The sequence below is a fragment of the Phragmites australis genome, chromosome 3, assembly GCF_958298935.1.
Source record: "Phragmites australis chromosome 3, lpPhrAust1.1, whole genome shotgun sequence".
Lineage (NCBI taxonomy): Eukaryota > Viridiplantae > Streptophyta > Magnoliopsida > Poales > Poaceae > Phragmites > Phragmites australis.
This window is the reverse complement of record NC_084923.1, coordinates 30,089,789-30,110,712: the sequence shown is the minus strand read 5'-3', so window position 1 is coordinate 30,110,712 and position 20,924 is coordinate 30,089,789. Positions and strand designations below refer to the sequence as shown.

Genomic DNA, 20,924 nt, shown 5'->3' with positions numbered 1-20,924 from the left:
GACCTTGGAGTCTGATTAGGGCTCGACTTTAAATTCGAGTAGATTTGGCTGTCGAGAGATGACATCAAGGTGAGCTTGTGATGTTTATTCTATATTCCTAAATAATAAAACATCAAAAAAAATTAGTAGCATCATATTTTTTACCAAAAAATGAATAATAAGAGCAAGTTCACCTTATGAGTATCAAAGGAGTAATAAACCAATGATCGAAATTATATTTTAAACACAACAAAAATTATAATTAATATTAATTAAAAGGAATGGAAGGGGTCGTATATATCCGATCTGGTGAGTAACAGCAACAGTGTATGCCTATAATTCTATATTCGTATGACGTACTTATGAATGGCATAGCGGAGCAATGACAAGGATACGGCACTCCGGATCATAACTGGACTTCGTAGTAGGCATTTCAATTCTGTTGGGAATCGAGGAGAAAGTAACCAAATTCCTGCGAGAATTCTGCTTCAGCTTTCGAATGGGCCTAAAGTACCCGAGTGTGCTTAATCGATTCTACGACGACGCTGGACTACACCCTGGTGCAGACCCTGGCATCCTTGTAGACCTTGCCGGGCCGGCAGACGTAGCCCTTCCCCGGCGCGCAATGCTCATCCCGCGAGCACACGCACATCCCTTCCAGCGCGCACCCGGGTGCCTCCCTCGTCGGCGAGCGGCCACCAATGCCGAGCATCATGTCGCTCCAGTCGCTGGAGAAGAGGCCGTCCGGGTCGTAGGCGTCCTTGACACGCAAGAACTTCGCCATGCTGGGGTACTTGCGCGCGGCGCCCACAAAGGCGAGGTTGCGGTTCTTGCCCCAGTGCGGCAGGCCGCCGTACTTGAAGATGCCCATCTGCTCGATCTCCTCCAGCACGTCCTCGAACAGCCGCGCCCGCGCGGGGTCGCGGCTGCGGTAGTACGTCATGTCGAAATCCACCATGTCGCCTGACTCCCCGCTTGTCGCCGGCTTCCCCAGGTGCGCCGTGGACGCTTTGACGTACCGCATCAGTATGCCGTCGTAGAGCTCGACGCCGCAGAGCGCCTTGGGGTTGAGGTCCCGCAGCCGGCGCACGTCCTCGACGAACGCCACGGCACGGCTCACGGGCAGGCTGAAGGTGGTCTGGTGGAAGAAGCTGGAGGCCCTCACGCGCTGATCCCACGGGCACGCCGTCAGCAGGGCGTCCTCCGGTCCCGTCACGCACCCGCCCGACGCTTGCATCCGGTGCTGCGGCCCCACAACCGGGTACCCCGTGAACAGCCCGCCGCTCCGCCGCATCAGCCCGTACCCCGCCGACGAGAGCGCCGCGTGGGTCACCCGCGACGTCAGGCATTTGCCGCTACCGTTGCCAGCAAGCTCAAAGAGCTCCTCGGCGAGCCGGTTGGCCTGGATCACAAGAGTCGGGGTGGCGCGGAAGCCGATGAAGTCCAGGACGCCCTCGCCGGACGCATTCAACGGCAGCCGGTCGTCGATGCGGTACACCGCTCGTCCGTGCCCCGGATACCATGCGATATCGGCGAACTCATGCTGGTACCCGAATTTCGCAATCTGCACCACCAGGTCGTCGTCGTCCTGCTCGGTGAACGTCACTGAACGCTTGAACAATGGTTGCAGCGCCAGCGTCACCTGCATGAAAAGTGCAAACGCTTATTTACGGTCGTCTAGATACGACCGCTGCTTGGTTCGAAAATGACAGCACCCCCAACTGTATGGTTGCAATGTAATCGGAATCGGAACTGAAATTTACATGTGAGCTTCTGCGTCTGCCACTCCAAACTTAAATTGAAGGTTCCTTGCAAGAGGTAGAATACACTTGGAAGCGACTAATTACCCTAAACATCTGAATCATCTGGATCAAGCCTCCAACAATACCACGCTCATTTTTCTCAGATGGGGACGATGAAAAAGGCCACATGCATGTTGCGGATGGCCTCGTTCGATCGATCTGGTGCTAAAGCTTGCATTTTTCTCATTTGTACTTGTGCACTCAAATCGTGAGAAAGCATTTACATTGTGGCTACTTCTTTATTTCGGCTGTGGATTTTTATTTTATTTTTGCATTGTTCTTTGATCATAGTCTGTAATTTTTTTTTGCACATTGTGGCTACTTCTTTAGTTTTCACTCTCATTGTTTTTTATTTTTGCACATTGTGGCACTTCTTCATTTTTGCACATAGTGGAAAAGGAGAGCTGGATTGGGGTGCAGAAGGAAAAAGCGGTGTCCGATGATGCCGTGATCGCTACATTCGTAGATGCACTGCGCGATAGTCCGACTAGTCGACGTCGATTGAGTAGATCTGTCTTGAAAATATTTACTTTTCACGATATTTCGAATATCACCTTGACAGTACATATGTAGTCAAGCAACTGTGATCGACTAACAATGTCTTCACGAATATTAGCACCGACCATACTGAAACGAAACCAACATATTTGTCTCAGAAGAATATTTGTTTGTATTGTGGATTTACTCGTTATATTTTTCGAATGTATCGAGGTGAAAACTGGCGATCGAAGTGTTTTATAGACCATATATCATTAGAATATGAAGTATCAACAGTATGCAAAAATGAAGAAAATGGGTCGTGCTGAAACAGTATCAACAGGCACGGCTAGGAATGTCTGTATCAGTACTACAAAAGCTATTTTTCGAGACACCTACTGTTCATTTTTACATGTGGTTCATATGATAATCCGTCTGAGTAGTAGGCTGGGGTCTCGTATAGTTGTGGATCGCCTGTGAAAACTAATTTGTACAGGCGGTTCCTTATGTGAACCGCCTATGTAAATAGCTCAATTATCACAGGCGGTTCACATAAGAAACCGTCTGTAGAATGCTTCATTTCCATAGGTGGTTAACATAAGAAACTGTCTATGTAAATAGACTCCATTATCACAGATGGTTCACATAAGGAACCGCTTGTGGAATGCTTCATTTTCGCAGGTGGTTCTTTATGTAAACCATCTGTGAAAATAGAGTCTGTTTCCACATACGGTTCCTTATGTTAACTGCCTGTGAAAATTAGTTTTCACAAGCGGTTAGTTATATAAACCGCTTGTGATAATAGCTACATAAATAGTGTCTGTCCGAGGGGAGTTCAATTCAAACTGAGGTCACTGTTGGTCGAACAGTACAACTCAAAAGGCAGCCGCGAAATTTGAAAACCAAGGGGGAAGATTTTGATTTTGAATTCATTAGAGGAGACATCTAAGGTAAGAGTATCTCATCCCTAGCTAGCATCTTTTTTAAGTCTAGATTTAGATTTATAGCTTATTTAGGGTCTGCGTAGGTTCGAGAGATGCTCGTAGTTCTAGCCATTTAGATCCTCAAATTAGCTAAAATTTGTTTTATATTGATTCAATAGTGTAGATTCACATGATAATAGTATTATATTTCAAAAATGTAGCTTCAATTTGATGTTTTTTAGGCTCTAGGATGTTTTATCGTGAATGAGGATTTTTAGATCTAGATCTAGATCTACGTATTATAATCATAACATGCCAATTTTTTTCTATTTTAAAAAAAATTAATTATGATTTTATTATTAATTAATTTATTTATTTATCTAATTTTATGATTGAAGTTAAAGATGAACAGATCATGGATGTACGATACGCCAAGACGTGGAGAAATATACATTAAAGGACTCTCTACTTTTATTGAAGCCACCGAGAAGGACGCTTTGACTAAGAAGATAAAGGAAATATATTGTCCATATTCTGACTGTATGAACCAGAAATTGTGGGACAAATCAAGCATAATCAAATAACACTTGATCTTGAGAGGTTTTTTCGAGGATTACACATGTTGGCCCAATCACGACAAACAACGTACATGCGAACCAAACGACGACATCGCTGCTGATGAAGTGGATGGTGATGATGATGGAGTCGAATGCGATACTGATGTTATAATGGATGATGATATCGATTTCAATCTGGAGGAAATGTTGCGCCACGCAGAACCGCGTGTTTTAAGGGACATGAGAGGTTTAGATAATTTTGAGGCATTACAGAAGGCTTCGAAGGAACTTTTTGTACGAGGAATCAAAGGGCTATGATAAGGAGTTTACGGTGTTGCATTCGGTGCTTAAACTTCTAAGGTTGAAGGCCAGCAATGGATAGTCCGACAAGAGTTTCTCGGATATGTTGAGCCTCTTGGCAAATATACTTCCGAAGCCTAACTCATTGCCCACCACCACTTATCAGGCGAAGAAGCTTATCTGTCCATTGTCATTGGATGTGCATAAAATACACGCGTGTCCGAACTACTACATCCTCTACCATAAAGAGTACGAAGCCTTGGATAGATGCCTAATGTCCAATACGAGTCTGTACAAGAGGAATGATAATTGTGAGGATGAAGATGCTTCCGCCAACGTGAAGAAGAAGAAGAGTAATGCTGGTTGCGACGAAGAAGACACTTCTTCCAACGCGGAGAAGAAGAGAAGAAGTCCTGCCATGGTGATGTGGTACCTACCAGTGATCTCCCGCTTGTAGCGTTTGTAGTCGTTCCTAAGGACTCTGAACTGATGCATTGGCATTTTGATAAGCGCAATAAGGATGGAACTATGCTTCGACACCCCGCTAATGCTAGCCAATGGAGAAAGTTTGGTGCCATGTATCTAGCTTTCATTGAAGAACCAAGGAATGTAAGGTTCATGTTGAGTACCGATGAAATAAATCCTTTTGGTGAGATGAGCACCTCACATAGCACTTGGCCAGTGGTCCTGGTCATCTACAACCTTCGTCCATAGCTATGTATGAAGCGAAAGTACCTTATGCTGTTCATTCTTATTCAAGGACCAAAATAACCTGGCAATGATATAGATGTGTTTATGGAACCATTGATGGAAGATATTGCGAAACTATGGAACTATGGCATTCGGGTGTGGGATGAGTTCCGACGATAGTACTTCACGCTGAAAGCCATAATTTTCATTACCATCAGTGATTATCCCGCACTTCTTTCCCTATCGGGACCGGTTAAAGGGAAGCAAGGATGTGTAGTGTGCTTGGATGAAACCGCGTCTGTGTACCTTCCGTACTCATAGAAGGTAGTGTACACACGACACCAACGGTTCTTACTCAAAACTCACAGATACCGTAAGATGAAGAAACATTTTGACAACATGATTGAGCAAGGTACTGGCCCAAAACCTCGCACGGGGCACTAGTGTTTGAAATGGTCAAGAGCATCAAGATTGTTTTCGGGAAGCCGCCGAAGGGTAAAAGAGGAAGAAAAGTGAGACGCTGACCAGCATGCTATGGAAGAATATGCCCATTTTCTTTAAGTATTTGCCCCACTGGAAGGACTTGGACGTTCTCCATAGCATCGATGTCATGCACATTGAGAAGAATGTGTGTGATAGCATCCTTGGCCTCTTACTGGACATACCGGGCAAGATAAATAATGGAATCAAGTCACGTAAGGAATTGGTGCATTTTAAAATCAAGCCAAAGCTACACCCTGAAGACAGACCAAATGGGAAACATTATCTTGCCCCGGCTAGCTACACTTTGACACCTGAGAAGAAAAAGGAACTATGCAGGTGCTTACGTGGGGTGAGAGTCCCGACTGGTTACTCATCCAACATCAAGGAACTAGTCTCAATGAAGATTTGAAGCTAATCAGCATGAAGTCTCACGGTTATCATGTGATGATGACATAGATGCTCCCTATTGCAAGTAGGGGTATCAAGCTAGGATACATAAAGATGGTCATCACACGGTTGTGTTACTTCTTCAACGCAATTGTTCAGAAAAGTATGAAGGGAGGCACATCTCAAGTTGGCACATCTGAAGGTGAAAAACTAGGTGCTCTACATAGTTACTTGGTAGAGACTCTGTGCCAACTTGAGATGTGCCTCCCTCCATACTTTTTCGATATCATGGTACACCTCTTGGTTCACATCGTGAATAAGATAATTGCACTGGGCCCTGTATTCTTACATCAGATGTATGCATTTGAGCGGTACATGGGCATTCTCAAGGGCTATGTACGAAATCGTGCTCACCTAGAAGATTCCATGATAGAGGGTTACAGTACCGAGGAAGTTGTTGAGTATTTCATCGATTACATAAAAGATGCTAAACCAGTTGTTGTACTTGTATCTCAACATGAGGGGAGGTTGTCTGGGAGCGGGACCAAAGGAAAGAAAAGATTCATCGATCATGATTACAAAGCAGTAGAAGAAGCACATTTCACCATCTTGCAATAACTCCAAATAGTGAGGTTGTACGTCGAGCAGCACCTAAATGAGCTTCACACAAAAAATCAAGGCCGCTCATATGATTGGATCTTGAAAGAGCACAAGCGTCGCTTCACCATATGGTTCAAGAACTAAAACTTTTTAGATGGTGAATTTGTAGATAAAAAAAATATGAAAATATTGGCTTGTGGCCCATCATGTTTAGTTACGTCTTGGCAAACGTATGACATTAATGGATACACATTTTATATTAAAGCAAAGGATAAGAAGAGCACGACCCAAAACAGCGGCGTTCGGATAGAAGTCTATGACACAACAGTGCAAAAGATCACCTACTATGGGTTCATAGATGAAATATGGGAACTCGACTATGGAGTGAATCTGCAGATCCCCGTCTTTCGGTGTAAATGGGTCAAACATCCAAATGGCGTGGCGGTGGACAACTACAGGTTCACAACTATCGACCTTAGTATTGTAGCCCACAAAGATGACCCATGGGTACTCGCTGATCACGTCGCACATGTTTTCTATATAATCAATCCCACGAATGAAATTAAGAACGTAGTTGTTGCCGGAAAACAAAGAATTGTCGGAGTTAAGAATGTGGAGGATGAGGAAGAATACAATTAGTTCGATGACATGCCGCCTTTCGAATATTCAGAAAAGATCAAAATTGTAGAAGCAACTCTCGATAGATCTGTGATGCCCTACATACGCCTTGATGGTGTAGGGAAAACAGTTCAAGACAAATAGTGCCATGTTATGCATTTATTTTCTAATGTGACAGAACCTGAAATTTGTGTAAATTTAGGATAAGCTTTAATTTGTATCGAGGACTTGTATGTATGATGTAAGAATATGCTTTAATTTATATCGAGGGCATGTATGGAGTAATAATATGCTTGAATTTGTATTTAGGGCATGTATATGCTTTAATTTATATGCTTTAATTTAAGAAGCTTAATATGTAATAGAAGAATATTTCCGAAAAATAATCAGTGCCGGTTTTAGGAAAAAATATGCACTGATACGTTTGCACAGGCGATTTACCTATGAACCCCCTGTGGAAATGAATTGCACAGGCGATTGACATAAAAAACCGCCTCTGTAAATGATAGCAAATCTGAGACCGTGGAAGTCACCCAGACCAATCAAAAGATTGCTAACGAAGGGTCTCTAGAGCTCGACATGGAGAATGACTTGCTTACCAAGGCCCTGGGGAACAAGGAACACCCGGGTCGCACTTGAGGCATCGGATCAAAAGTGGGCTGGAAGCATGGGTTTCCAGACGCTGTGGGCTAGTACAAGATCCATAAAAGATATAAGAAGACCCTAGAGGAAGAGATACAAGAACATGTTAAGGTCTAGTTCATGAAAATGTGGAATGAATAGGAGAAGGAAATGGCAACATTATTGATGATAGAGCAATCAACCAGCCCAAGCTTTTGGAGCAGCGTCAGGTCCATGCAGGCCGATAACCTGAGATATCATGTGGATGATATCACAGAGGTTACCCTTTTCATGCTACATGATTCGGTCGGCAAGGGAGACATCACTATCGAGGCTACCACGGGTCAGGCCATTTCAGGCCGTGTGTTTCATAATCAAGACATTTCGGCTGGTTACGTCAAGGTACAAGTGGACTCAGTACAACCACTTTTCATGAAGTACAAGCTAGACATCAGCACACCTGAGGGTATCGAGATTCTCGATGAAGCTGTTGGCAACTTCATTTTGTATCTCATACGGGATATCATCTTCAGCCATCAGCAGTCATAATCGCCAGTGCCATGGCCGCCCCCGCGCCCAGCATCTCTGCCTCAGGCACCTCCGCCCCAATGTCAAGCCTCTCCGCCTCATGCACCTTCGCGCCCGTGCTCAGTCTCTCCACCTCAGGCACCTTCAAGTGGTACGTAATGAAAGGTGGGATACACGATGCGGCCAAGCCGGATGCGATGACAGTTCATACACATTTTCTAGTAATAACACACCTCTAATGCTTTTATCTCACTATTTATGATGAAGAGTTTTATTAAACTCACGAATACGTTGCGTTTTTATTTGAAGTGCCACAAGCAACGTTTCAACACCGTTCTTTGTGAATATTATATTTACCAGTTTTTTAGGGTAAACGGGATGTACACAACGAACTCTAAGGATGTAAGTCATCATTGCACTTGCACATTCTTATTTGGTTCTGTTTCCATTGTCAGTAGTGTTTTAGCTCTTTAAGTTATGTTTTTATTTCAGGCACGGATGATCGAACCTATCCACACCACTCTAGAAGACGAATAAATCTAAAACATCCAACGTGACATGTGTCGGTTCATCATGCACGAAGTCATCCACGAGAGTGACAGATTCTTCGATCTCAGAGGCGAATTGGCTAGCCATCTGAGGCTTTGTGAGTAGGAGATGAAAGAATGCATGTGTTGAATATTTGGCTTGTGATGTAAAAATATTGTACTTGTGAATAATTCTGTATTTGTGTTAAAAATTAGAATTGTGTTGATTCAAATGCTGTTGAAATCTGTGATGCTGGAATCTATCTTAAAAATCTATTGAAATCTGGAGAGAATAAAATATATGCTCTTTATTATTTTTTGAATGAGATACATACCACAAGCTGGTCCTTATGTCGTTCGCCTATGGAAATTTACCTATATAGAGGCGGTTGCAAAAGAGGCCGTTTGTGGAAAGCTATTTCCACAGGAGGTTCACTTAAGGACCGCCTGTGATAATAGGTTTCCACAGGCGGCATCTATTGTGCATGTGGAAATCGTCCATTTTCACAAGCATTCGGTCACAGGCGGGTTGGCTAAACGCCTGTACAAATGGGTTATGATCCGCCTCTAAAAATAGTTTTTATAGTAGTGTATCATTATCCAAAAATATCGTTTTAACGTTGAGTCAAACTAGGTTGTCTGGCCATTTATATGTTTGTTCCCTGAGAACAGCTACATTTAGCTAGAGAATATATTATATTATTATTGGAGTGTTAAAAGGAGACACCATGTTCACTCTTAAGATCATAAAATTATCACGTAAATCAAAAAAAGAAAATAATATAGATCACTAATTGTTATGAACATATAACTGCCTATATTAAACCAAAAAGTCTATATCAAATACGATCAATAAATAGCTAAATTCATAATTAAAAAGTATAGAAAATTAGTACTTTGATTTTTATACGGTTTGGGAAGGAAAATATTTGAATAAAGATTCCAAATAAAACAAAATTAATAATTGTTGAAATTGGGGTTAGAATAGAAAAAAGAAGGTTACTGTAAAATCAAATTATTATAAAAATTAAATACCTAAATAAAGAGTTAAGGTAAAATACAATTAATCAATAGCTAAAACTCATAATAAAAATAATAAAAAATACAAAATTCTTATTAACATAATATATTAAGAAACACCGTGTAGCTCAAGGTCGTCGTAGTAAGCAGGCTACATACAAAGCACATCATGGAGGAAAGGCAAGCTTATTCGGATTTCGGTTGGAATGCCTACCCTTAACGCACGATTTTAACAATTGATCAAAACGTACACGAATAAATAAATATAGATATGATTCAGGTATAAATTTAGAGCATAAATAATTTTCTCTTTCACTAACATAATTTTTATCTCTATTCTAATTCTATATGTTTTCTAACTAAATGATAATAACCTCATAAAAAACTAAAATAATTAATTTTTAATTAAATATTATCATGATAAAATATTACATTAATACTAACCATACTATTAGCATATATCAACTTACTGGTTTATATGAAACAGTTAGCTCCACCCCCACCAGATTTCGTTCTCACGTGTCAAGTGGGGAGGAAACGTAATGCCCAAAACGAATTTATGTCTTTCTTGTGATCGGGCTGCCCTCATGTAGAGAATCTTTGCTTTTTTTTCACTTTATCCTCTTCTCTTAATTGGCCAGCATGCTTATTCTTTTCGTCCTCCTTTTTAGAAAGCACTCAAATTCTAGATCAAGATCTCTGTCCAAACAATATCATCTCAAATCCATCTAATATAAGGGCATGTTTGTATACAGGAGAAACACGAACAATTCCCTTAAAGGTAAATTTTTAGTACTCTAAATAAAACACCTGACTGCCACTTTGCAGATTACTTCTTAGCCGGAGGGCTCACCATGCATAGAAAAATAAAGTGCTGCGCCATACCGGTGTGTGAAGAAAAGAAGAATAGCATGGTCTAAAGTCACTCTGATGGAATTTGCGTGGCAGCAACGTGGTGGTTTCCAAACAGGTTGTCTTGATTTGTACTTGATGTATCATGTTTTGTACTCCAAGAATATCAACTGTTGTACTCAACCAATAAATTGTTGTAGTACGCACTCAGATAGCTAGTCCTGACCAGGGTTTACCAATTCATCGAATACCGGTTGGTATTTAAGAATTTCGGTTAATTTGCTACAGTTCGATAATAGAAACCAAGGGGAATTATATAGAATTCAGTTAAATTCAAATTTTTGGTAAAATTTGTCTGAATTTTATCGATTTTCGTCGATTTTTCAGTAGTATTCACGAAAACCGAGGAAATCGTTGGGACCAGTTTCTGTTTTTGAAACTCTGGTCGTGACTCTTCACTTTTGAGTTCGCAAGTAGGCTTATATATATCTTGGTCATACACTACAGCAGCATTTTGTGTTTTAAAATACAGATTTGCTATAAATAAATTGCCTTTTTTTTTCTGATGTCATGTCACTACTTGTGATCATCATTATATTGGTTTTGTGTAAATAGGGATCGGCGGTTCTGTATAAATGTCGTAGCGCATGCTTAAGAAACGATAAATCACTTACTGCAGCAATTTGTTTAGCAGATATTCAGACTGCTACCAGATAGATCGACGAGGTTTAGTTTTTGCAGCAAAAATTTCAAAAAAAAAAAACTTGGGCATTAACACTTATGAATGAAGCAATGAAATGCAGGTAGCTGACATAGAGAACCCGCTATACCTTACCTCAGAGATGACGCCGAGGACGCCGAGGGAGACCTTTGCGGCGTCCAGCTCCGGGTCGGCTGTGGTGAGCACGCGCACCTTGGCGTACCCCTCAGTGGCAGGTGCCGGCGTGACGATGCGCACGCCGACGACGTACTCGTGCACGGCGCTGCCCTTGCCCCAGAGCGAGCTGCCGTGCGCGCCCGTGCCGAGCATGCCGCCCAGCGTGAGCCCCCACCAGTAGGGCGCGTAGGGCAGCGCGAGCCCGGCCTTAGCCGCCTCGGCGATGAGCTCCCGCAGCGTGATGCCGCTCTCCACCGTCATCTGCCCCCTGACGGCGTCCACGGACACGACACGGTCGAGTCTCCGCGTGCTGATGACGAGGCCCCCGCCGTCGCCGCTGCCTGGGCATGCCAGCTGCGGGATGCTGTGGGAGTACCTTGTGGCCACCTTCATCTTGGTCTTGGACGCTGCGGCGTTGGCCACGGCGCGCACCAGCTCATCCTCCGAGGAAGGGTACACTACAGCGGCCGCGCGGCACGTCGACCGGTCCGGGAACACGCCATAGGCGCTGGACACGGTGCAGTCGGCCGTGCCGCCGCCGGATGAGCACTGCACGGGGTCCGGCGGCGGGCTCGCGGCGGCTCTATGATCATCTGCTGGCCCGGTCAATACCGCGGTAAGGATGATGACGAGCAGCATCATGCTGCGCTTGTGGTGGTAGTTGAGGCTGAGGACACTGGCGGCAACGGGAGTTGTGCTCATTGTACAATGGAGGCGAGGCAGCTAGAGGTAGCTTGCAAGTAACAGGACATATATCCTATTTATACAAACAAGTACCTATCTATGTATGCGGCGTTCGAATGATATCAGTGGAAGTCGTTTCAACGACAAGGATACAAAGACAAGCGGTCACTTGTACAAGTGACTTTACATTTTCCATGGTCGAAGCATGTATGTATGCTTGGTGTTTTTTCAACACGTACGTATTACGCGCGTAAAGCAACTGTGTGTATTGTCTGTATAGCTAGCCTGTACCCTATGTGTGGTGCTGGTAAGTTCTTACTCGACAGCACCAGCTAAGGAAGGCGAGGCTTGAAGCATTTCCTTCGTTACTTAATTTGTGTGGCCTGCACATGTGTGTACGGGTGGGGCACTCGTGTCGAGCCGTCGGAGACTGCTTTCACCATAACAAGCGAGCGCGAACACAACTGATGCTAGCATGTTGTTGTGTGGTCATATACGTGCGTACGCTCCCTACCACTATTATATATGGCAGCTTATTACCGTCAGTTTCTAATAGATTGATAATAACGTGTATCGCTGTTGATTTATAAACTGTGTTTAAAAGATTAGTCATTGTGACTTATGAATCGATAGTGATAAGAATCATCACTATCAGTCGATGACTTGAGTCGACAGTGATGCCTAGCTCCCTCAGCACTGTTGATTTAAGCTACCAACCGACAGTGATAGTTAAAAGCTCTCCTCTCCTTCTCCATGCCCAAGTACAATAGAGAGGAGTTCTATCTTTGCTCGGTGGCGGCTATATTTGGTCATCAAGTTCTGAGTGGCTTCAAAAGTTTGAGGAATCCTAATGCCTTAGGTGTTTCAATGTATGTAATTTCATCTTCAATCTATTTCTAGTTGAATTTTATTTGTTAAATTACTCAAAATTTTAAAACAATGGAGATGAATTCATGGTCATGATGTTTTAAGATAATGTAGATATAATTATATCTTATTTATGATATGGAAGTTTCGATTAGTAGCTTATGGTGGAAAATATCTTTATTATTGATTGACATTAGCTATAGGTATGAGCATGTTTATTTTTGATTTTTAATGAATTAGAAAAATCAAGATATATAGCAAGCTTTAATTATATTTTTTATATTTTAATTAATTAGCAAGCTCCAATATAGAAACTTTAGGTATCACTATATTTTTTTAATGAATTAAAAATATTAGTCATGATATATAGGTATGTAGCAAGCTCCAATTATATTTTTAATATTTTAATTAATTAACATGCTCCATTATGAAAACCTTAGGTTTGAGTGTATTTATTTTAATTTTTAATGAATTAGAAAAATTTTCCATGATATTTAGGTATGTAGCAAGTTCCAATTATATTTTTTATACTTAATTTAATTAGCAAGCTATAGAAACTTTATTTATGTGCGTATTTATTTTTTATTTTTATTTTTATTTAATTAGTCTTACATAAGGGTTGAATAATAATAAAAATTTCTAGAGATAGCACTAACAAACACTTATCGGAAGCAAATGCGAAAGCATACAAAAAATGGCTCCTCCAACCCGAACCAATTGTCAGTAGGAGATGACAAGGTAATTTATTTGTTGGTGATTGCAAAATCTTCTAGATATTTTAAATATGGATTTATAATAATGATATAATTGTAGATAGATAGAAGATGGATGTACAATACAAGCCGTGTGAGCATAAAGTACGAGAACGACGTGGAGTATTTTCTTGTAGCAGCCGTGACACACAAGTTAAATAAATGGTCTCAATACATGTGATGTCCATACGTCGATTGCAAGAACAAGAAGCAATTTTCCACCACTCAACAGATACATTCTCACTTGATGCCTAGCTATACCTGTTGGATTGAACATGGTGAAGCTAAGATCGACAGGAAGGGTAACACATTGGCAGAGAAGAAGAAGACATGTGCACCGATATGCTAGCTAACGAATACACTTATATGTCGATTGTCAGAGTTACGTTGGTTGATGATGATCTAGAGATGATGTTGGCTGATGATGACGATGATGATCTGGAGTAGACGTTGCGCGATGGGGAGGAGAACTTCATCAATGAAAGAGATTTTGAAAAGTTTCAATGTATGGTAGAGGACTCTAAAACACTATTGTTTCTGGGCTGCGAGAAGGAGCACAAAAAGTTGCATATCGTGCTTTCACTATTACAATTGAAGGCAAGGAATGGATGTTTGATACAAACTTCACAGAGTTGTGACTACTTTTGAAGAAATTGTTTCCAAAGGGAAATGTGCTACTAGAAAACACATATCAGGCTAAGTAGGTTGTGTGCCCATTAGGGTTCAAAGTACATAAAATACATGCATGTCCAAACGATTACATGTTATATCACGAAGAGCATGCAGGGTTGGAAGCGTGTCTCATCTGTGGTGCAGCATGGTACAAGCGTGACGGTGATGATATCGATGGTGAAGGAAAGAAGAAAAGGCTTGCTGAATTAATGTGATGGCACACCGAGGAGCGCAAGGATGATGAAATGCTGAGACACCCCAGTGATTCTACAAAGTGGAGGAACATCGATGGGAAATATAAGAAGCCCTTTGTAGAGGATGTGAGGGATATAAGATTTGGATTGAGTACGGATGGGATGAATCTATTCGGCTACATAAGCAGTAGTCATAGCACTTGAACTATGACTCTACGTATCTACAACCTTTCTCCTTGGTTATGTATGAAGAGGAAGTACATTATGATGTCAATACTGATACAAGGGCCGAGACAACCTGGCAACGATATCGATGTCTACTTAAAACCATTAATGGAATATCTTGTAACACTATGGAATGATGTTGTGTGGGTATGAGAAGAATAAAATGAGAGAACTTCATACTATGTGCAATGTTGTTCGTAACAATCCAAGATTAGGCAGCCCTTGGTAACCTATTGGGCCAGGCTGTCAAATGCTACTTTGCATGCGTGCATTGCTTGGATGAAACAAAGAGCTTGTGGCTGAAGAATTGTCAAAAAATGGTGTTCCTAGGTCATCGTAAATTTCTTCGCAAGGATCACCCATACCGCAGCAATAGGAGAGAATGTGATGGGAAAGTTGAGACTCGATCACCTCTTAAGCATCACATTGGGAGACATGTATATGAGATGGTAAAGGGACTTAGGGTTATCCTTGGAAAGGGATGCGAGAGTACACAGGTTGTAAAATCTAACCTTAGAGCTCCTATGTTAAAAAAAATCTTTTTTACGACTTATCTTATTAGCCGGATTTGGTGGCTCGACATGCAATCGATGTCATGCATATTGAGAAGAATATATGTGATAGCTTAATTGGTACGTTACTAGACATACGTGGTGTTGGAGCAAGAGTTCGTCTTGCCCTAGCAAATATGGCGAGAGTTTCTTCTAAGGAGGAGACTCAAGCTTCGAGACGAAGTTTGAGAGGAAGGAACACTACGAGTATATAGATGGTAGGAAAATGGATCGATCTGGGTGGAGAATCACAGATTTGCAGTGATTCATGCTCTGTGTCCGTCCCTCTACCCAGAGGACCATGGCCCCCTATTTATAGGGTCATGCATAGCTTGGCGTACAAGTTATCATAATGTACAAATATTCGGGATCCGGCCAAATTACTGAGCCTTATCTTGGAAGACTACCTTCTATCCTATCGGGAGATAAATATCCATCGTGGTAATTATCGTGATACCTGCGCCCTGAAGGGGGTGAGCCGGTTGCCAATTGCGGCTTGGCACCGCACCGTCAGGGGTGTCAGGATAGGTACCATCATGCTGAGGTGTCAGAGCAGCTTCCACAAGTCTAGGCATTAAATGCCGGTCACTTCCTCGCAGGAAAAGTATGACTGGTCCTTGCTTTTTGGCAGATCTTCCCTGAGGACTGATGAGTCACTCAGTAACCTCCGGGAAGCCAGCCTGAGAAGCCTGAGGCCGAAGCCTCGGGGACGAGGCCTTCGGAAGGCGGAGCTCGGGAAGGCTGGGGCTTCGGAAGGGGAAGACTTCGGGAGGCCAAAACCTCGGAGACCGAACCTTTGGGAGGCTGAGCTCTGGAAGGCCGGGGCTTCGTAAGACGGGGATAGGCTCAACCATTGAGAGGCTGAGCTAATTAAGCCAAGGGGTCATCGAGGATCTTTAATAACAACCCCCAATAGTAGTCCCTCGCGGGGGCAGCCAGCAGAGCGGTCAGGCCCGTGGTTCCTTCGAAGCAGGGCCCCTGGTGGCCCCTGGCTTGTGGTTGATGGCTCACAGTTTGAGAATGGCTTGGCTTGCCTGGGACGATTTGACCCGGGTGACAGAACGACGTGTTGAATGACATTGGCAACAGGGGGCACTGAATGCGCCCTGGGGAGAGGTGTAGTCTTGCCCTATCTGGCAGAGTGTGGGACACGTGTCGTCTTGTCATTGGGGGGGGGGGGCAGGGGAGTTAGTTTCGCTCCCCCATGATTTCGCCCTGGTAGGGAAAAGGAAGGCGCGTGCGCCCACCACCTAGAGAGGGCAAGTTGCCCCCTATTTGTAGCAGGAGGGGAATTGCCAGAGCAACCCTTTTACTGACTCCTTGTTCTCATCTGCCTCTGTCTTCAACGCCTCTTGCCTTGCGTGAGTTGTTCCTTGATCTCTACTCCTCTCTCGCTCTCTCATAGTTTAGCGCCTTTCGCCATCATCTTGTGGGTCATATGGCCGACCTGAGTACCCCGAGTGAAGCCGAAACTCGGGCGGCGGGGGAGATGGCTGGAGTAGCCACGGTGGGGAACCCTCAGGTGTCCTCGGCCTCCCCGTTGCGGATGGGGCCGCCGCCGGGAGTGGAGCTCTGGCGTGCCAGCAAAATCCACTCCCAGCAAACCACCACGCTGGGATTGTCTGCCATCGGTGATGAGGAGCTTGACCGGATGGTTAGGGAGGGGAAGATCCCCTCCCAAGCCGTCGCTCGGCCTTCGCTGGGTGAGGAGGTCCCGAAGCCTCTGGCCCATGAGGTCATGGTGTTTGAGGTCTTCTTCAAGGTGCGCCTGGGTTTTCCTTCAGTGTTGTTGCTTGAAGAGGTGCTCCGCCACTTCTACGTGGAGCTCCTGCAGCTCCACGCCAACGTCATTGCTCGCCTGGCCACCTTTGAGTGGGCCATGAGGGCGGAGGGGTGTGAAGGGAGGGCGGATTCTTTGCGGCCCTTCACTTTGCTAGCTGCCGACTGAAGTTGATCAAGGTCGAAGGGATGAAAAGGCCCCTCAATTTTGGGAGTAGCAACTTCCAGATACGGCCAAAGTATCACGATGCCTTCCCGGCGAAGCCCATCAACGGCCGATGGTATACTGGCTGGTTGCAGCGGTGGTTCTACTACAGCGTGGGCCCTGCATCGCCCCTTTGCTCCACGAACCGGGATATCGCGTATGTTCCGGAGCCAGAGATAGGGATTACGGATGACCAGTTCACCTCGCAGCTAGCCCTTCTCTGGAGGGTGGCCGAGAAGATGAGCAAGCGTGACCTCGTGGATGAGTTCACCATGTTGCATGTCCAGCCCCTCCAAACAGGCTGGAACTGCATTTTTGAGAAAGGTGCGAAAGAGTGGCCGAAGGCGTATTCTAGTCCGCCCGTCAGCACTGGTGAGTTCCCTTTGTAGTTGGGTTCTCGATCTGCCGATGTGAGCTGTCTTTTTTCTTTCAGAGAGTTGCCTCCCGCTAGAGCGCGTGGCGGAGATCGCGAAGGTGATCTTGGGCCCCCTACTATCGCAGAGCGGGAGTGGCGGGTGGCCCTGGCACGGAGTTGGGAGTGGTACAATCGTATCTGATTTTACCTTGGCGTGGGGACTCTGGCATGATGAGATCCTCCAGAGCGCGTGCGGGCCCCCCGTTCGTACAAGGATGCTCCAAGTCCGTCACCCCTCAGCATTCGGAGGCTCACATACTGGTTCAATGTCCGAGTCATCAGAGGCACCCCTAGTTCACAAGAAGCGCCTGAGGCGAGTTGGGAGGCGAGGGCCAGGGTGGTAGCAATGACTAGGGTAAGGACCGGGCCTCCCCGGATATTGTGGGTCACCGCCAGAGCTAACGGTGAGGTGTGGCCTCCGTGGACTTCAACTTCGGTCTTGTCGACTCGGATGCTGAGGATGTTACGGGTCCTCTTGTAAGAGGTTCGAGGGAACCAGGTGTGATTTGCTTTGTTAGTCATACCCTTTTGGTCATGCACTGGGATCTTAATTCGTATTTCTTTTTTTTGTAGCGACCTTCGAGGTGGATGCGACCTTGACTCCACCCCTTGGGGCCTCGAAGGCCCAGCGAAGATCGCGGACTCCTTTGAAGGGGTCTCTGAGGGTCGTCTTGGGGGACGTAGCTTCGTTCCCGCAAGGCCCAGAGTCGGCTGGTGGCCCGCCCTCGACGGCTGGTGCCTGAGGCATCGTGCCCTCCGCTGGGAGTCCCTTCGGAGTGGTTGAGGGGGGCCCAGACCTTGGGATCCTGACCCTGGACGACTTTGCACTATGCCCGAAGGTGTCAAGGGCTTTCGCTGCAGCCTCCTCTCTGCTTCGGAGTGGGGAGGTCGAGAGAGCATTGGTCCAGCGTCCCCTGAAGGAGCTAGAGGCGCAATTGGCGGCAGCGGCCCTTCAGGTCGGTAGTGTTAGTTATGATCGATGGGTCCAGTGTTGGGTCCTGGGTAGTTTATCTGGTCTTTTTTCATCTTTTTGTGGTGCCTTGTAGCAAGTAATTTTGATGAGGGCGCTGAGAGGTGGCGGGCGCCTGGCTTTGGAAGAGGTCTGAAAATGGGCGGTGTCCATGGAGGGCCATCTTCATGAGGAGATGGTGATTCGTGAGTGTGTAGAGGCTGAGCCTCGGAAGGCTGACGAAGACCTCCGGGAGGCGAAGGAGGTTGTCGATGCAGCCAACGTGGCCCGTGTGTCCGCCGAGAGTGATGCTGATACCCTTCAGGTGGCACTGGTAAATATGTGGTGAGAGCTGGGGGAGGTTCGGGCATCGGAGGGGGCACTGCGTTCGGAGTGCCAGCATGTAACGGTGCTAGCGTCGGAGGTGGCCCAGATTACCTCTGATGCCTTGAGTGGCCTAGGGGCCCGATGTCCTCCACTGCCCTCCGACTCGGAGGTTTCGGTCATGCCACGAAGGTTATGGTTAGGGCCGTGGAGGCCTATGCAAGGTCCAACGCTCGTGTGGCTGCTGCACTTCAGCTGACCCTGCTGCACCAGGCGGGGGTTCGTCCCTTCGAATCACTGGAGCGGCAGGTGCTCAACTCCATGGTCGAGGCCTTCCAGCTAGAGGCACCTCCGGTGGAGATTGGCGCAGCCTTGGAGAGCTTCTATCGTGGCGTATAGGCGAAACTTGGCCGGAATGTGACGTTGCACTTCATGGCCGGTCAGGGAGCTCTGGGTTCCTCGGGGGGCCTTCGCCCAAGTTCTTCGTTGGGAGGCCTGGTGCTTCGCTCCAAGTCTATGGGTGCTTCACAGCCCTCTGGGGGAGTTCTGTCTGGCGTTAATGCCCCTCCAGAACCAAGCGTGATGCCCCTGAGGTGTAGCTCTATCGCGGCTATCTTTGTTTTCTTTTCTTTCTTGGGGAGGGGGGCTGAGTTCTAGTATGTTGACCGCCTCCTTCTGCTTTATGTATGTAACCTTTCCTTTATTTGATGGAAACCGCGCCTGTCTTCCTTTGTTTTACCTATGTTGTTTCTGGGACGTTTGAGCCTTTGAGTTTTAACCGAAGTATGCTCTACGTGTGTAGGTACGGCAGCCCGAGGCCAGAGGAGGCCTCATTCGTACCTTGGATAGTGCCTCCTGGGAGGGATCAAGTGCGTCTGGTGTGTTGGGGGCTGCTCTGTTCGTTCGTTGGTGAAGTCACTTTGTTATGCCCCGCGATTCCGATGGGCGTGTTGACCCACAGGTGGCTGCCGATGTTTTGGTTAAGGTCGAGCCGGAGGATCTCCCGGTGTCTACTCCGGATGTATGCTTTACCATAAGAGATGACTAGTGTGCAGCCCGAACGGCCCGAGAGGTTGCCGGCTCATGCTTCTTACGGCGCTTCGTCCTTCCCCGGGGTTCTGACGGAAGGGTGCCTTCAGAAATTCTCGAGTCTACCTTGGGTGAGGTGAAGGTGGAGGAGGCACAGGCCGCGAAGGCCTCATCGGCGGGGCAGGGGAAGGAGCTGGACTTCTCGGCCTTCGACTTGTATCCCTTCTCGGTGGATTTTTCGTCTTCCCAAGGTCGAGTCCTCGTTTCGAGCAGCAGCCCCTTTGGTGGAGGGGGCTTGCGTCGGCCTCCCGTGCGCAGTTGTCGACGACTCTCCAGGTCCCGTGGTGTGCCTGGGAGGCGTGGCGGTCGGGCACCCTCATCTTCCCCCGTAGTGGTACAAAGGGGCGTAGTAGGCTAACCAGTTTGCTGGGCATAGATTCGATGTACAGCGGTTAACTGTATAAAAAGACTTTTGTATGCACTTTTTCCTCTCCCTTTTTGATGATTGATTGCGCTGACATTTCGCCTATGCCCCTTGTCCCAGCCCCTTCGCATCCTATGATTGTCTAGGGACCACGGGATGAGAGACTTTGAGGGGCATTGGAAGGGTCGAGTGATAGACTCAGTTTTGTTGGTGTTTTTATTCCCTCGCCATGCCTAGGGCGGCCTGGCCTTAGAAATGATGGCGGTGTTATGCCTATCCGGTATAAAGGCACTACCTTCAAGATGCCGGAGCGGTTTTTGCCTATCTGACATTTTAGGCTTGCTAGGCCCAAAAGACGGACGGAATGCCTGTCCAGCATGGAGGCTTATGCCTTCAAGATGCTGGAGCAGTCTTTGCCTATCCGCCACGTAGGTTAGCTAGACCTTAAAGATGGCAGACAGAGTGCCTATCTAGCACGGTGGCTTATACCTTCAAGATGCTGGAGCAGACTTTGCCTATTCGCCACGTAGGTTAGCGAGACCTTAAAGATGGCAGACAGAATACCTGTCCAGCACGGATGCTTATGCCTTAAAGATGCTGGAGCGGTCTTTGC

The 20,924-nt window shown here is 45.8% G+C and overlaps 1 protein-coding gene across 1 annotated transcript; it reads right to left on the bottom strand.

Moving 5' to 3' along the window:
* Nucleotides 1–261: 261 nt before the first annotated feature.
* LOC133912783 (L-gulonolactone oxidase 2-like) lies at nucleotides 262–12,048 on the bottom strand. The gene is made up of 2 exons (XM_062355691.1): nucleotides 11,200–12,048; nucleotides 262–1,621 (listed from the first exon to the last, which is right to left on the bottom strand). The coding sequence occupies exons 1-2, from the start codon at nucleotides 11,941–11,943 to the stop codon at nucleotides 530–532; spliced, it is 1,836 nt and encodes a 611-aa protein (XP_062211675.1). The 5' UTR covers nucleotides 11,944–12,048; the 3' UTR covers nucleotides 262–529.
* Between the last annotated feature and the right edge of the window lie 8,876 nt (nucleotides 12,049–20,924).

Bases quoted from the DNA above. Each gene is read 5' to 3' on its own strand.
- LOC133912783 (XM_062355691.1), bottom strand. From the start codon at position 11,943: ATGAGCACAACTCCCGTTGCCGCCAGTGTCCTCAGCCTCAACTACCAC. The intron at 1,622-11,199 runs GTAAGGTATAGC...CTTTTCATGCAG, and splicing joins TCCTCGGCGTCATCTCTGAG to GTGACGCTGGCGCTGCAACC.